General features: G+C 41.1%; 1 protein-coding gene across 2 annotated transcripts; it reads right to left on the bottom strand.

Annotated features, from left to right (window-relative positions):
* Positions 1–11,507: 11,507 nt before the first annotated feature.
* On the bottom strand, positions 11,508–18,557 carry LOC109869309 (lipopolysaccharide-binding protein). Of its 2 annotated transcripts, none has more exons than XM_020459377.2 (17): positions 18,442–18,557; positions 18,140–18,249; positions 17,935–18,046; positions 17,549–17,677; positions 16,956–17,111; positions 16,807–16,870; positions 16,628–16,688; positions 16,441–16,532; positions 16,100–16,276; positions 15,631–15,690; positions 14,314–14,481; positions 14,138–14,205; positions 14,010–14,052; positions 13,762–13,825; positions 13,475–13,551; positions 12,211–12,293; positions 11,508–11,623 (listed from the first exon to the last, which is right to left on the bottom strand). In XM_020459377.2, exons 2-17 carry the CDS (start codon positions 18,237–18,239, stop codon positions 11,533–11,535), a joined length of 1,545 nt encoding a protein of 514 aa, XP_020314966.1. In that variant the 5' UTR covers positions 18,240–18,249; positions 18,442–18,557; the 3' UTR covers positions 11,508–11,532. The 2 variants fall into 2 exon arrangements, with proteins under 2 accessions (XP_020314966.1, XP_020314967.1); XM_020459378.2 differs by having other exon boundaries at positions 11,508–11,737.

Raw genomic sequence — 18,557 nt, forward strand, 5'->3', positions numbered from 1 at the left:
TTTGAGTCTTTTATTTGTGATGTAAAGTCACTGCTACATATTCAAGAATGCAAACTTGAATTTTAAAGCAGCAATCAGCAGTAGAAACAATAACAAAATGACCTCCCCAACCCTGTTTTGGTAAAAAGCTAAAGGATGGTGCTGGAGAAATGTAACCACTCAAATTCAGACATAACAAAATTATAGTTTTGAGGCTAGTGTTTACAGTTTATTTTGTTGACAAATTTAAATGTTCTGGTTATGATGCGGTAAGACAGTTGAACTAAGCTCATGAGACATGTGTTATATCCTTCAATCCATGGGTACATCATTAATTTAGAAGTACTGTTGGGGAAATTCACCACTTAGGACTCAAATTTAAAGTAATGGAAGAAATCTTTCTCATGGCTAGAGAGGTTCACAAACTGCCTGATGAAACTCTGAAAAGGGGCATTCCCTTTGTACTGCTACACAAACAAGTCTTATAAGCATGGTTGGTTCCTGCATGAGACTGACTGATAGATGCCAGGCTTCTTACCTTAAAACTGAGATACTCCTAGATCCCAGAGCAATGTTCTGGGTGTACTCTTGTGTAGTCAATGTCACTTGCATGAACCCAACCAAGACAGATTATTAGAAAGCAGCATTATTCTAAACATGTCCCCCCCCAATCACATTCAAAATGTTTGTAGCAACTGCTGATTACCCCTTTACGGACTTTAATTTATTGAATTTATTTTTACAAAGCAGCACCCAAGTAACAAGTGTGAATAAGTTGGGAAGAGTTGAACAAATGGCTTGACCATTACTACAGTATGCGATTTACACAACATTAGTGTTGGGTGTAGTCAGTGAACGTCAACAGTGGACACTGGGACAGGGTTATGTTCAGGATAATTGGACAGTGACAGTTGATTTTGAACATGCCGAACCAAATGGGCCTTGGTTCGGGCATGTTCAAAAACCTTTTTTCTGAGGACTCTTTTTTTAAATGTCAAAGGCAGAGGATGATACTGTACATTCCAGTCACACTTTTGCTAGATAGTTTAATCCCTCCAGTCGTTTCTAGATCCAAGCTCCCCATCTTTTTGCATGTTGTACAGCCCAGTTTTTAATTCTGCATGACAAGCCAGGGGTAATACGTTTTCTTGAACTGCAAATTGCATCTGCTCCCCGTTTCCCTCTCCTGCTCAGTCTGACTCGCTAGTGGAGGTGTGGCTGGTGATGCTGAACTGGCGGGATGAACAGCTTCTAGCTAAGGCATCGCCATCAGGAACAGTTTGCCCCTCACTCCTTTCCTCCGGCCGGCACTGATAGTTCTGTCTCATTCTGGGTTCGATTCACCAGTTTTCTCTGGATTTTTGTAATCAACATTTAATCAAACTCGATGACTACACAGAAGGATCACCGCGCATTGACGTAATGGTCTTTCTAGGGGCGGGAGAAATAACGAGGAAGCAACTTGATTTAACGCTCATCGCTTTTATTAGAATGTTTACAGGGCGAACATTGACACAATGAATCAATCGTGCCGCAAGAGGTACTGTATCCGGGTAAATAGGTGCAGGTGTTGTGCCGAAAAGCTCCCCCATGCCAGAATTCTCCCCCACCCATCCTTAGCGTGGACGCGCACGCACTCAATTCTTCATTGCTGCGACTTGCTTGCTAGTTGACATTTCTGATCACGTTCGGCTGAGTTTAATTTATTTTTGATATCGGTTTGATAGCGGGGGAGGCACAAGTAATGTCTGCAGTTTTCGGTTTGGCAATTTTTTTCAAGTGTATTAGACTATAAATACATCTCTTTGCCAAAATTAGTCACCTCTCCCATCTCTTATTCGACTAGTAGTTGTTGTGAAAGGTTTATTGCTTGCCTATATTTTACTCCCTCTGTTTATTCATTTCAGTTGCCTATCCTGACTTGAAGTTTGTTCTATAGAAAGTATTTGACTGATTTTCTTGCAAGGCCTGGCACACTTCATAATCATTTTTGGTAGCTTATGTTGACCAGTAGTGTGTGCTACAGAAAGTATTTGACTTTAGCCACAAAATTGATATTGGAAAGCTGCACCTACCCGCCCGTCCAGCATCACTACTCTGGACGGTTCTGACTTAGAATATGTGGACAACTACAAAAACCTAGGTGTCTGGTTAGACTGTAAAGTCTCCTTCCAGACTCACATTAAACATCTCCAATCCAAAATTAAATCTAGAATCGGCTTTCTATTTCACAACAAAGCATCCTTCACTAATGCTGCCAAACATACCCTTGTAAAACTGACCGTCCTACCGATCCCACCGTACGTGCAATCTGGTTTCCGAGCCGGTCACGGGTGCACCTCAGCCACGCTCAAGGTACTAAACGATATCAAAACCGCTGTTACGAATCCCTTTTGGCCCGACAGTCTAGGGGGGATGGTAATGAGACCCGTAACATAACTCATGCAAATTATAATTGTGACAAAGTAAAAGTGTGAACGAAATAACCAGGACAACTGAAATCTACCGTCAAACTCAAAGTTTATTTATAAAACACACGGTAATGGGGGGAGCAGGTAAAGGGGCTGAGCTGGACCCAAGGAAAGAAACAATAAATATACAAAAACACCCCTAAGCTAGACTAGCCTACTTTAACAGCTAACTAACCAACCAAAAATACAGTGGGTGGTCCGCCCAGTTCTAACTAGTGTATTTAACAAAGTTCACCTACGGGTAGTGTATGCCCATGGGCGACTTGTCTTGGTTTCCCCCTTTTCCCACCAGCAACAAACAAACACCATAACCAAAACAATACTCACAGGTGATGACAAAGTGCTATGGAGGTGCTCAAACAAAAGAGAGGTTTAAGACAAAGAGAGAGTGAAACACAGAGATCTACATACATGGCATTTACAGAGAGATTGAGCTAGCTCTAGAGCAAACAAATGATTGGGTTTTTAAACCATGGGGAAGGAACTGTGATAGGGTAGGAAATAGGAGGAGGTGTGTCTTCTGATTGATGATTGATTGTTGACTGATTGGGGAGTGATGATTTTCACCTGTGAGGGGAGAAGGAGAGAAAAGAAACACACACACAGGATACACACACAGGATAACTGTATCCGTAACAACCGCCATCGATAAAAGACAGTACTGTGCAGCTGTCTTCATCGACCTTACCAAGGCTTTCGACTCTGTCAATCACCATATTCTTATCGGCAGACTCAGTAGCCTCGGTTTTTCTGATGACTGCCTTGCCTGGTTCACCAACTACTTTGCAGACAGAGTTCAGTGTGTCAAATCGGAGGGCATGCTGTCCGGTCCTCTGGCAGTCTCTTTGGGGGTGCCACAGGGTTCAATTCTCGGGCTGACTCTTTTCTCTGTATATATCAATGATGTTGCTCTTGCTGTGGGCGATTCCCTGATCCACCTCTACGCAGACGACACCATTCTATATACTTCCGGCCCATCCTTGGACACTTGCTATCTAACCTCCAAACGAGCTTCAATGCCATACAACACTCCTTCCGTGGCCTCCAACTGCTCTTAAACGCTAGTAAAACCAAATGCATGCTTTTCAACCGTTCGCTTCCTGCACCCGCACGCCTGACTAGCATCACCACCATGGATGGTTCCGGCCTTGAATATGTGGACATCTATAAGTACCTAGGTGTCTGGCTAGACTGTAAACTCTCCTTCCAGACTCATATCAAACATCTCCAATCGAAAATCAAATCTAGAGTAGGCTTTCTATTCCGCAACAAAGCCTCCTTCACTCACGCCGCCAAACTTACCCTAGTAAAACTGACTATCCTACCGATCCTCGACTTCGGCGATGTCATCTACAAAATTGCTTCCAACATTCTACTCAGCAAACTGGATGCAGTTTATCACAGTGCCATCTGTTTTGTCACTAAAGCACCTTATACCACCCATCTCACTATCTCACATCCCTAAAGCCAACACCTCATTTGGCCGCCTTTCGTTCCAGTTCTCTGCAGCCTGTGACTGGAACGAATTGCAAAAATCGCTGAAGTTGGAGACTTTTATCTCCCTCACCAACTTCAAACATCTGCTATCTGAGCAGCTAACCGATCGCTGCAGCTGTACATAGTCTATCGGTAAATAGCCCACCCATTTTTACCTACCTCATCCCCATACTGTTTTTATTTATTTACTTTTCTGCTCTTAGCACACCAATATCTCTACCTGTACATGACCATCTGATCATTTATCACTCCAGTGTTAATCTGCAAAATTTTAATTATTCGCCTACCTCCTCATGCCTTTTGCACACAATGTATATAGACTCTTTTTTCTACTGTGTTATTGACTTGTTAATTGTTTACTCCATGTGTAACTCTGTGTTGTCTGTTCACACTGCTATGCTTTATCTTGGCCAGGTCGCAGTTGCAAATGAGAACTTGTTCTCAACTAGCCTACCTGGTTAAATAAAGGTGAAATAAAAAATAAAAAATACTCAGACTTCGGCGATGTCATTTACAAATTAGCCTCCAACACGTTTCTCAACAAATTGGATGGTCTATCACAGTGCCATCCGTTTTGTCACCAAAGCCCCATATACTACCCACACCCTGCGACCTGTACACTCTCGTTGGCTGGCCCTCGCTTCATACTAGTCACCAAACCCACTGGCTCCAGGTCATCTACAAGTCTCTGCTAGGTAAAGCCCCGCCTTATCTCTGCTCACTGGTCACCATAGCAGCACCCACCTGTAGCACCCGCTCCTCACAGGTCACCCCCAAAGCCATTTCTTCCTTTGGCCACCTCTCCTTCCAGTTCTCTGCTGCCAATGACTGGAACGAACGGCAAAAATCACTAAAGCTGGAGACTCTTACCTCCCTCACTAGATTTACGCACCAGCTGTCAGAGCAGCTCACAGATCACTACACCTGTACATGCTCATCTGTAAATAGCCTATCCAATCTACCTCATCACCATACTGTATTTTTTTATCTTGCTCCGTTGCACCCTAGTATCTCTACCACTCAAGTGTTTAATTGCTATATTGTAATTACTTCACCACAATGGCCTATTTATTGCCTTCTCTCTTATCCTACCACATGCTGTATATAGATGCTACTGTATTATTGACTGTTTGTTTTACTCCATGTGTAACTGTTGTGTCGAACTGCTTTGCTTAATCTTGGCCAGGTCGCAGTTGCAAATGAGAACTTGTTCTCAACTGGCCTACCTGGTTAAATAAAATAAAAGCCACACAATTAAGGAAATTAGAGGGGGGGGGGGGACTTCTCCCCCCCTTCTATTTTGGGACTGCAAGGCCTGGCACACTTCATAATCATTGTGGTAGCTCATGTTGACCAGTATTGTGCTACAGAAAACAAAAGTAGAGTATTAAGAAACTTTTCTTTTTTAAGAAACATTGTCATGTAAGAAAATACACAAATATCACACAATAAACACATTACAGAAAGTTAAGTTCGTAAACATTAAATACAAATTTCGATCTTTGCATAGTAAGAAATAAAATGACAATAAATAACAAAACAAATATTGGAAAGCTGCAACAGCTCGACTGAACGTTTAGTCCACTTTTTATGGAAGTTTCAGGTGATACCGTCACCTGGAACTCAAGCCTAACCTCGTCCTGACAGGCAGCGCAGACAGTCTGAATTGTTCTTAACTTAAATAAAGGTTTAAAAAAATAAAAATAAACTAGGCAAGTCACCTAGTTAACTTCTTGCGGCGAGCCATCCCGGATCCGGCTGGTCATGCTTTCCACCTGGCTACTCCTACCCCGGACAACAGCACTGCACCCCCAACAGCAACTCGCCCAAGCCTTCCCCATTTCTCCTTCTCCCAAATCCATTCAGCTGATGTTCTGAAAGAGCTGCAAAATCTGGACCCCTACAAATCAGCCGGGCTAGACAATCTGGACCCTTTCTTTCTAAAATTATCTGCCGAAATTGTTGCCACCCCTATTACTAGCCTGTTCAACCTCTCTTTCGTGTCGTCTGAGATTCCCAAAGATTGGAAAGCAGCTGCGGTCATCCCCCTCTTCAAAGGGGGGGACACTCTTGACCCAAACTGCTACAGACCTATATCTATCCTACCGTGCCTTTCTAAGGTCTTCGAAAGCCAAGTCAACAAACAGATTACCGACCATTTCGAATCTCACCATACCTTCTCTGCTATGCAATCTGGTTTCAGAGCTGGTCATGGGTGCACCTCAGCCACGCTCAAGGTCCTAAACGATATCTTAACCGCCATCGATAAGAAACATTACTGTGCAGCCGTATTCATTGATCTGGCCAAGGCTTTCGACTCTGTCAATCACCATATCCTCATCGGCAGACTCGACAGCCTTGGTTTCTCAAATGATTGCCTCGCCTGGTTCACCAACTACTTCTCTGATAGAGTTCAGTGTGTCAAATCGGAGGGTCTGCTGTCCGGACCTCTGGCAGTCTCTATTGGGGTGCCACAGGGTTCAATTCTTGGACCGACTCTCTTCTCTGTATACATCAATGAGGTCGCTCTTGCTGCTGGTGAGTCCCTGATCCACCTCTACGCAGACGACACCATTCTGTATACTTCCGGCCCTTCTTTGGACACTGTGTTAACAACCCTCCAGGCAAGCTTCAATGCCATACAACTCTCCTTCCGTGGCCTCCAATTGCTCTTAAATACAAGTAAAACTAAATGCATGCTCTTCAACCGATCGCTACCTGCACCTACCCGCCTGTCCAACATCACTACTCTGGACGGCTCTGACTTAGAATACGTGGACAACTACAAATACTTAGGTGTCTGGTTAGATTGTAAACTCTCCTTCCAGACCCATATCAAACATCTCCAATCCAAAGTTAAATCTAGAATTGGCTTCCTATTTCGCAACAAAGCATCCTTCACTCATGCTGCCAAACATACCCTTGTAAAACTGACCATCCTACCAATCCTCGACTTTGGCGATGTCATTTACAAAATAGCCTCCAATACCCTACTCAACAAATTGGATGCAGTCTATCACAGTGCAATCCGTTTTATCACCAAAGCCCCATATACTACCCACCATTGTGACCTGTACGCTCTCGTTGGCTGGCCCTCGCTTCATACTCGTCGCCAAACCCACTGGCTCCATGTCATCTACAAGACCCTGCTAGGTAAAGTCCCCCCTTATCTCAGCTCGCTGGTCACCATAGCATCTCCCACCTGTAGCACACGCTCCAGCAGGTATATCTCTCTAGTCACCCCCAAAACCAATTCTTTCTTTGGCCGCCTCTCCTTCCAGTTCTCTGCTGCCAATGACTGGAACGAACTACAAAAATCTCTGAAACTGGAAACACTTATCTCCCTCACTAGCTTTAAGCACCAACTGTCAGAGCAGCTCACAGATTACTGCACCTGTACATAGCCCACCTATAATTTAGCCCAAACAACTACCTCTTTCCCAACTGTATTTAATTTTTATTTATTTATTTATTTTGCTCCTTTGCACCCCATTATTTTTTATTTCTACTTTGCACATTCTTCCATTGCAAAACTACCATTCCAGTATTTTACTTGCTATATTGTATTTACTTTGCCATCATGGCCTTTTTTGCCTTTACCTCCCTTCTCACCTCATTTGCTCACATTGTATATAGACTTGTTTATACTGCATTATTGACTGTATGTTTGTTTTTACTCCATGTGTAACTCTGTGTCGTTTTATCTGTCGAACTGCTTTGCTTGATCTTGGCCAGGTCGCAATTGTAAATGAGAACTTGTTCTCAACTTGCCTACCTGGTTAAATAAAGGTAAAATAAAAAATAAAAATAAATAAAATCCGGGATCGTGAATACAGCTTCAAGCTCATTACCATAACGCAACGTTAACTATTCATGAAAATTGCAAATGAAATGAAATTAATATGCTATCTCTCAAGCTTAGCCTTTTGTTAACAACACTGTCATCTCAGATTTTCAAAATATGCTTCTCAACCATAGCAAAATAAGCATTTGTGTAACAGCTAGCGCAGCTAGCGTAGCATTTAGCGTTAGCATCAGCAGGCAACATTTTCACAAAAACCAGAAAATCATTCAAATAAAATAATTTACCTTTGAAGAACTTCAGATGTTTTCAATGAGGAGACTCTCAGTTAGATAGCAAATGCTCAGTTTTTCCTGAAAGATTATTTGTTTAGGAGAAATCGCTCCGTTTGGTGCGTCACGTTTAGCTACGAAAAAAACCTGTATCCAGGAGTGTAATTATCCCCGCAGCTCATTAGCATAACACAACGTTAACTATTCATGAAAATCGCAAATGAAATGAAATTAATATGCTAGCTCTCAAGCTTAGCCTTTTGTTAACAACACTGTCATCTTAGATTTTCTAAATATGCTTCTCAACCATAGCAAAACAAGCATGTGTAACAGCTAGCGCAGCTAGCGTAGCATTTAGCGTTAGCATCAGCAGGCAACATTTTCATAAAAACCAGAAAATCATTCAAATAAAATCATTACCTTTGAAGAACTTCAGATGTTTTCAATGAGGAGACTCTCAGTTAGATAGCAAATGCTCAGTTTAAAGGTTTAAAAAATAAATTGTCCAATGATGAGATGGTTTTCATACAGGACTGGTGGAATCATCGTGGGCAGCGGTCACAATCAATCAACTTTATGATGACAAATTAATATATTTAACATTAAATCCATTTTCTTGAATTACTTCATTATCAGACAAAGATTATACTACCTCTGGAAAATTGACTGCTTATACATATTCATACTGCTAAAAATGTGCCTTTAGAAGTGAACAAGCTATTACCCAGTTAGTGTCTCCCTCATTGTCCACCTCCCCACAGAAGTGGCACAGTTGGCTCAGGTCATCTAGCAAAACAATGTCAAGTAGTCTATACATCTTTACATTTATTTTTCTGAGCAAATGGAACAGTATAGATTTATTGTAACATAATTATTTAAATAGATGTGTTTTAGTGGCCATCTAGTCAGAAGTTGGCTCAGAGAACCTTGAAAGATCCATGTAAATGTTTTTTATTTTTTTTTATCTACAATTATATTAAATTAGAAATTGAACATACCAGTGTTTGAGGAGTGTGACTGCTATTTCTTCTCTCATGATGTTATCATCTTTGTCCGTATTTGACAAGACAATTGACTCCAGAACACATTGCCACCATGGCCTTTTTTGCCTTTACCTCCCTTCTCACCTCATTTGCTCACATTGTATATAGACTTGTTTATACTGTATTATTGACTGTATGTTTGTTTTACTCCATGTGTAACTCTGTGTCGTTGTATCTGTCGAACTGCTTTGCTTTATCTTGGCCAGGTCGCAATTGTAAATGAGAACTTGTTCTCAACTTGCCTACCTGGTTAAATAAAGGTAAAATAAATAAATAAAAAACATTCAGCTGACTGGGGAAAAAAATTCAAATGGCATTTGTTTCCCCAACAAAATTGTTACACTTAAGATTCTAATTCGCCAGTATACAACGTCATAGCTATAATATAATTTGACAGTTCTGTTTTGCTTTTTAGTCCGTATACTTTCAGTAGGTTAATTTAACATTACTTATACTCTCACACTTACTTTCAAGGCAAAGACCCCACAAGAAGTAACATCTTCTTGGCATGGGTGAGGAAGGGCACCACTAACGCTCGTCTGAAGAAGAGGACCAAAGCGCAGCACGGGTTCATGATAATTTATTCAACGGACCAAAACGAAACAGTTCGGTCTGTTGCAGACACAAAATAGAAAACAACTACCCACAAATCCAGGTGGGGAAAAGGCTACCTAAGTATGATTCTCAATCAAAGACAACGATAGACAGCTGCCTCTGATTGAGAACCACACCTGGCCAAACACAAATAAATAGAAAACGTAGAAATAAGGACACTAGATTGCCCACCCTAGTCACACCCTGGCCTAACCAAAATAGAGAATAAAACTCTCTCTATGGCCAGGGCATGACAACCATACACCCATCTGGAGATATTACACCCCTTCTTTCTCAAGAATGATCTGAACATATATATTAATAAAAGTACAGCATTTTGAAACACTTTTTTTGATTACAATATAGAGATTAATAACAGAGGGGAATCTGATAATGCAGAGATTCCAGCAGGGTGTGAGTTGTAGTCGTCAAATATGGAGCTGACAAGGACTGGAATGTAAACGACGTGATCATCTCAGATGATCTAATTTCTGAGAATGGGCAGGCATTCCCTCGGATGAAGAGCATCTCCGTCTAGCTAATTATGTGCTGTCATCCAGGTGGAAATGTCACCTGCATATCTGATGTAGGAAAAGAGATAAGGGCAAAGTTGAGTGTCTTATGAATATGTTTATGTATATGTACTGTACATGTGTGTGTATGTGTATATATATCTTGGTATATATATTTTGTATTTTAATTTATATTATTATTGTCATTATTGTGTTTTGTGGTTGAGGGGTGGGTGGAGGTTGATGGGGATGGTGGAGGTGCTGGCGGTGTCCTATTGAGGGCAAAGGTATAAGGGGTACGTGCTGGTGGCAGAGAAGTCAGACGCAGGAGAGCAAAAACTGTGTTTCCAACGGCGCAGTTTAATAATAAAAACTCACCGGAAACCAGAACAATCATTAAATGGGTACAAAACCCGACGCACACCAGACATAACGTGCACAAGCACTTACAATAAACAATACCGGACAAGGACATGGGGGGGACAGAGGGTTAAATACACACCAGACATAACGTGCACAAGCACTTACAATAAACAATACCGGACAAGGACATGGGGGGGACAGAGAGTTAAATACACAACATGTAATTGATGGAGTTGAAACCAGGTGTGTGGAAAGACAAGACAAAACAAATGGAAAATGAAAGGTGGATCGGCGATGGCTAGAAGACCGGTGACGTCGACCGCCGAACGTCGCCCGAACAAGGAGAGGGACCGACTTCGGAGGAAGTCTTGACAAAAGGGACCTATTGGGGAGGGATTCTTCATGGAGACACATTCAGTCATAGTTTTGTTTATTATATTATTATACATTTATAAAAAAAATTCTCCCAGAGTACACGTTTCATTTATTATTGTTATTATTATTTTATTATTACTACTGTACCTACATTCTTAAAAACTAAAACAGAAAAGTTGTAAAACATTTTAGGAAAAGCCATAAGAGGGAAAAGCATGATGGGATGGGGGATTGAGGGATGGGTAGAGAGAGCAGTAGAGGCCTCTGAAAGATATTATTGCTGAAATAACCACTTCCTTTTGTGACTAGAGTCACCAAAATTGATTCTGAAGTGTGCCAGGCCTTGCAGTCCCATGATAGAAGGGGGGGTTGGCAGGCAAGAAAATAGCCTTACTTTTGTAGCTAGAGTCAAGTACTTTCTGTGGCACACATCAGAGTCAAATACTTTCTATAGAACAAACTTCAAGTCAGGATAGGCAACCGAAATGAATAATGAATGTATGTGTGTTATATTAAACATAGAGGAGGGAGTAAAATATAGGCAAGCAATAAACCTTTCACAACAACTACTAGGCCAATAAGAGATGGGAGAGATGACGAATGTTGGTAAAGAGATTTATTTTTTCAAGTTGCAACAATGAAGAATTGAGTGTGTGCGTGTTCACGTGAAGGGGGGGGGGGGATTCTGGCAGGGGGGATCTTTTCGACACCACACCTGAACGAAATAAATCAAATCTGAGAGGTGCCGGATCCTGTTCTGGCTCAAATTAAGCACTGCTTGGGGGACTACATGTTTACTGTAGCCTTGTAAACCTTGCCATAGCGAACACTTCAAGAAAACAGAAATTCACTTTTAGTAAAACAATAATTTTTCAGTATATTAATGTGGTGCTTCATTGTATTGCACCACACAGCTTTATTGTCCACAGTTGCAATCAGGTTTATTGTGAGCTGCAATCAGTTGTTTTTAGCAGCGTTACAGTAGAAGTTGTCTTGTTCCTCTCTTTAATCAGTGAGTTATCCAAAATGGGGCAATGCTCAAATGTAATTTCAGGTGAAGCAGTACATTTCATGTGATACTTGTGATAATTGATTAACTGAAAACTAGGCAAAGCTGAAAATTGTCTCTTGAATAATAGGTTTTAAAATCTATGACAATCGTCTGGTGTTTTTGGTGCAAAAATGTAACCATTAATTAGTAATTAGTTACTGTGTAGCTACTTGCAGTTCTACATTAAGAAATTAGTAATGTATCATTTTTTTCTGGGATAATAATGAATGACATTAGCAGGCACCACCTACAGTCGGTAATGGTAAATCCCTTCAGAAAGGCTCTCTCCCTCGCCAGATTTAACATCAAGGTCTGATGCAATGGACACAAATCCCTGTGGGAGAAAAAAACATCTGAATGAACCCAAAATACTGTCTTTTTTATACCTTTATTTAACTAGGAAGTCAGTTAAGAACAAATTCTTATTTTCATTGATGGCCTAGGAACAGTGGGTTAACTGCCTTGTTCAGGGACAGAACAACATATTTTCACCTTGTCAGCTCCGGGATTCAATCTTGCAACCTTTCAGTTACTAGTCCAATGCTCTAACCACTAGGCTACCTGCCGCCCCTAGTTCTGGTGTATCTCCCAGAACTACTTTGGTGAAAGTAAAGATACACATACACACTGTTAAATAGTTAATTAATGGTACCCAAACTATCTACACTGACCCTATCTTCACTGACCCTATGCACACTCACTAGACTATACACACACACACACACACACACACACACACACACACACACACACACACACACACACACACACACACACACACACACACACACACACACACACACACACACACACACTACATTGACACTCCTACACAAAACCCACACACATTCACATACACACACACATAACACACATACATATTACACACACACGCACAGACATAAACACACACTTTTACACTCATCATTTGCTGCTGCTACTCTGTTCTTTATTTTACTTTTATTATTATCTATCCTGATAACTAGTCACTTTACCCTGCTTTCAGGTACATATCTACCTCAAATACCTCGCACCTCTACACATTGATCTGGTGCTGGTACTCTCTTTAGTGTTACTATTTTATTTTTAAACTCTGCATTGTTGGGAAGGGCTCGTAAGCAAGTATTTCACAGTAAAGTCTACACCATTTGTATTCGGCGCATGTAACACAACATTTGATTTGACACACACTTACATACTCAAAATACTCAAAACTGGCAAAACATACTCAAAACATACTCAAAACATACTCAAAACTGGCAAATTAAAAACATTTACAGATTTCCAACCTATACTAATTGAGGCTGGTTTAAAAGATACACTAATAGATCAAATCCAATCAAATTTGATTTGTTACATGCGCCGAATACAACAGGTGTAGTAGACCTTATCGTAAAATGCTTATTTACAAGCCAACAATGCGGTCTTAAGAAAAATAAGAGTTAAGAATTTGTTTTAAAGTTTCTAAAAAAAAAGATTAAAAGTAACACAATAAAATAATACATGGTATCAGACCTGCTGGATCTTCAGCGCAGGGTTAACCAGATGGATGTGGTGCATGGTGGGTAAAACAATGCCCTCCTCCAGTTTGGCTGCAACAAACAAAAACCAGTAGTTTAGGGTAACTATTTCTGCAGTCCAGTCATTAGGTTTACACACAATGGTTTTGTATGTTAAAAGGTAATACCATGATGAAGTGTGGTTTGACAATGTGTATATGGTCAATATGAACATGAATAGGCCTACTGTAGTACTACTCTAGGATTGTATGCTCTTTTTCCCACATACATTTCAGAACTTACCATTCAGTTTAGCTAACACTGAAATCTTCATCCCCAGCTTCATAAACTTTTCCAGGGCTGCAGTCTGGAAAATAGTGATCGTTGTCAACATTTGGTAGCTCTTTATTTATCCATACAGGGCCAGTTTCCCAGATACAGATTAAGCTTAGTCCTGGACTAACAAGCATGCCTAATGGAGAAACCGTCCCACTGAGGTTAAGCAGTGCACCATATCATTGTAAAGGTAATGCAGTGTCTTTGCATCCTACCTGGAATGTTCCCACTTCACTTGATGCAAGTGTCAGGGTAAAACTAGCAAATGGAGAGTTGTATTACTCAATTAATTTACAAATCAAATATATTTTTTAAATTCAAGTGGAACTGAAACTCATCTTACTTGCTTAGTTCCACCAAGCCTTTGAGTTTCTCTTCTGAAATGCGTATCGTCCCACTAAAAATGGAGTCCTGGAAGAGAAGAATTGATTGGAATTAACCCTGCACAGGATGCATTCTGAAAGTAAATATTAACTGAAAAGGATTTACATGAACCCTGAACCAAAAAAGCTAACTCACAACATTGAGCTTGAACAGTGGAGTCCGTGAAGCATTTGGCTGGATGGCAAAGGCCTTAACAGCACCTGGAAATTCCATTGTCAACTTATCAGCCTGGAAGGAAAACATTGGAAGGTCCCTGGCATACACCTGTAGTTCCATCAGCATGTTGGGGAAGAGCTTGGGAAGCTGGGGGGAATGAAATAGTGCATTTAGAAAGATTTTGTTCAAGGGCAAAACTACACTGTCCATACACACTCATTGACAGTTTATTAAGTACACCACCCCGTTCACGAAAATGGATCGCTCCTACAGATAGTGATTCACGTGGCCTTGGCTTGCTATATAAAGCAGGCAGACAGGCATTGAGGCATTCAGTTACTGTTCGATTGAATGTTAGAATGGGCAAAACTAGTGACCTAAGCGACTTTGAGGGTGCTATGATCGTGGGTTCCAGGCATGTCGGATCCAGTATTTCAGAAACGGCTACTCTCCTGGTCTTTTTGTCATGCACGACAGTGTCTAGGGTTTACAGAGAATGGTGCGACAAACAAAAAACATCCAGTCAGCAGCAGTTCTGTGGGTGAAAACAGCTCATTGATAAGAGAGGTCGAAGGAAAATGGCAAGAATGTGTGCAAGCTAACAGGCGGTATACAAACAGACATATAACGGCGCAGTACAACAGTGGTGTGCAGAACGGCATCTCGGAACGCACAATCCGTCGATCTTTGTCACGGATGGGCTATTGAATCAGACGACCACACAGGGTTCCACTCCTATCAGCTAAAAACAAGAAGAAGCAGCTCCAGTGGGCACGCGTTCACCAACACTGGACAGTTAAGAAGTGGAAAAACATTGCCTGATCTGACAAATCCCGGTTCCTTTTGCATCATGCTGATAGCAGTCAAGATTTGGCATAAGTAGCATGAGTCCATTGATCCATTTTGCCTGGTGTCAACGGTACAGGCTGGTGACGGTCATTACTGGTGTGGGGAATGTTTTCCTGGCACATGTTAGGTCCCTTCATACCAACTGAGCAACGATTGAATGCCACTGTGTATCTGAACATTGTTGCTGGCCAAACCCAATAGAGCATCTTTGGGATGAGATGGAATGGGCCGTTTGCAGTATGAATGTACCGCTGTCCAATCTGCAGCAACTGTGTGATGCCATCGCGTCAGCATGGACCAACATCCCTGTGGAATGTTTCCGACAAGAATTCAGGCTGTTCTGGAGGCGAATGTGGGTCCGACCCGGTACTAAATTGGTGTAGCTAATAAACTGGCCACTGAATTCATTTTACCTTTGGCAACGGCCAAGGACTTTCTGGGTGTTACCTGAGGGATGAGAGGCCCGAAGGAGGTTGTGTTGAGACGGAAAGGAGAGGTCTTGGGGATCTGAGATAAATAGAGGAAGTAAGGGGAAGGGTTAAATACGAAGGTTTCTCAACAGTTTGCATACTTAGATCAAAAGGAGCGAAATGACTCTAGTTGACAGAAAAACAGACAGACAGACAGACAGACATGAACATTTGCACACACACACACACACACACGCACACACACACACACACACACACAGAGAAACACGTTTGTTTTACTGTCCTTGTGGGGACCAAACAATTGATTCCCATTAAATATCATATTTTCCCTAACCGCTAACCCTTAACCTAACCCCTAACCTTTACCATAATTCTAAACCTAACCCTAATTGTAACCCTAAACCTAACTTCTAAACCTAAAATAGCAATTTTCCTTGTTTTACTATCCTTGTAAGGACTTCTGTTCCCCACACACACACACACACCATGCTGTCGTTTATTTGGGCCTGCAGGAGTCCAGCGGAGAAGTAAGCATAGGATGCAGAGTTGACAGTGAATTCAGACAGGCCCAGGGAGAGCATGTGGCCTTTGTCCTCTGCCAGATGAAAAGGCTCTGCCTTAAAAGGAGGATCTGTGTGACTCTGAACACTGTAGAACTCACCCTGGAACACAGAAATCAGTCAATCTGAGCAAGGATCCTGAGTTTTAAAAAAGACACCATTTGTTACTGATTCAAAGTATGATACCCCCAGTCCCCACCCTATTTTCATCATGTAACACAATCATATTGGGTTATGTTGTATCCATTCACATCAGGTAAAGCTACCTTCAAATCCAGACCAAGGCTAATAGAATCGACGAGGGGTGAGTTAGTGAGGGGGACGTCCAAAACTAGAGCAGAATTGACCTTGAAGGACACTGTAGTGAAAAAACAACACCATGAGCACCACAATACTGGTAGAAAGAATATTTGTGAAGCCTATTTTCTTCCTTTGTCCTCCCTACTGCAATACCTTGCATTTCTGCTAGATGTCGCTCCAAATCGGTAACATGCTCCTCAACCAATGGGCAGATCTGGGTGCAGTGATATATATACATTGTATGGTCATGCAGTCAGTTGAAAAACACCCCACATCATTTGAACATTTACTGGTATAAGGAATACAAATCATGAGTGAATCAATTTACTCACTCTTTCCTCAATTATAGCTTTAATGCGATGGTGGAAAAGGCTCACAAATGGCTGGAAGATCAAACTGTTAACAAAATGGTTACCAAATTATAATGATGATTATAAATCTCTTTCTTTCTCTCTCTCTCTAAATACATTTTGAAACATACCTAGCGCCTCCATGGAAATTGATTGATGCCTCGCCGACCTTGGCATCACAGTTTTTGCTGGAGATAGAAATGTGTCCACTCGGATCACTTCCTATCTGCACCACAGAGGTCACATCCACATTGAACACTGCCAGGTCAAATGAGCCACCATCGGTTCTGCAAACACACAGAGAGTGGAACAAGACATAATGTTATTAGAAATTTGATTTGTTTTGAAGTCATTACAAAAGAAACAGGCTTCAAAGCTCAAATCTTCTGATGTGAAAACAGGATGAGCTGTTGAGAGAACTACTGTACTCATTCTTATCTGACTGGTCCCAGATATAATATGTTTGTTCTCTGTACAGATTTAGTGTATCAGTGTATCAGTTCCTGTTATACTGTCATCAGCAGTTGTGTTACCAGGAGTTGTGTTACCTTGTGTCACCAGTAGTTGTGTTACCAGTACATTTAACAAAGATTCTCCCTTTTCAGGAGACAGACATCAATAATGTACCTGACCCTCATAATCCAATAGCATGGAAAGATTAAACGATGGAAAAATAGAAAAACAGGCACCAATCAGACAACAGAAACTGATCGCTGTCACTCACATGATGCCAAAACGTGTGTGCCAATTTCCACTCATTGAAATGCTGAGGCCACTGATCACAGCCTTGAGTCCCACGCCCTCATAGAACTCCACTGAAGGCTCTGGAACATCACACCCAGACACTGAGATTCTAGAGAGAAGGATGGTGGAGACAGTCAATGTTGTGCACATTGTGTCAATAGCACTGTTTTAAATCATAGAACATCTTCGGAGACTATGTTATAATATTAGACCCAAACTCATTCTTGGTACTTTGCCACCAAAGGACAAAGCACAAAATGTCTGTAGCAGGTTCTTTGACTAATGATGATTAAGGTAAACGTTATTCTGAGATTCTAAACAGTAATGGTTTACTTTAATTTCATAAATAAAAGCCACAACACGTACCCGTCAAGGACGTAGTGCACCGTTCCTATACCAATGTCAACACCACCTCTGACATCTGGTATGATCACACTACCTATCTTCTCCTGCATCCAATCAGCCCCAATGTGTGACCCTGGAGGATACAATAATAAAGTAGCTGTTGAAATGCAATTTCTCTGGTTTGGTATTTTAACTCAAGACAATTGAGGAAATAGCATTTTCTTACCATATTGAAGTCCTTTATTTGTCAATATGGCCTTTATTGCAGGATTTTGTCCAAAAGCATGATTGGTAAGATTCAGCAGCAGTATTAGGAGGGATAACATGCTTAACACCCTATATGGAGAGATATACAGTGTTGTTCCTCTGAAATAGTACTGCTTTTATAAAATACCATAAACAACTTTTTTTCAACTATATCCAGCAAATCAGCAAATAAAGATAATTTTGTTAACATAATTTGCATAAGAGATACATACATACAGAGACTATAGATTTATGCATGTACAACAAAAGGAAGAATTTTACCTAGGTTGATTATTAGCTCTAGTGTAGATAGATGGCTGTAGGTCTGATTTGGGACTGTGCTCAAATCATGTGATATTTATATATAGTCTATTAGCTTCCTGTTTCATTGTAAAGTG

The sequence above is a fragment of the Oncorhynchus kisutch genome, linkage group LG24, assembly GCF_002021735.2.
Source record: "Oncorhynchus kisutch isolate 150728-3 linkage group LG24, Okis_V2, whole genome shotgun sequence".
Classification (NCBI taxonomy): Eukaryota; Metazoa; Chordata; class Actinopteri; order Salmoniformes; family Salmonidae; genus Oncorhynchus; species Oncorhynchus kisutch.

Bases quoted from the DNA above. Each gene is read 5' to 3' on its own strand.
- LOC109869309 (XM_020459377.2), bottom strand. From the start codon at position 18,239: ATGTTATCCCTCCTAATACTGCTGCTGAATCTTACCAATCATGCTTTT. The intron at 16,533-16,627 runs GTATTGCAGTAG...TTTTCACTACAG, and splicing joins ACATCTAGCAGAAATGCAAG to TGTCCTTCAAGGTCAATTCT. The intron at 13,552-13,761 runs GTAAGTTCTGAA...TGTTTGTTGCAG, and splicing joins AGTGTTAGCTAAACTGAATG to CCAAACTGGAGGAGGGCATT.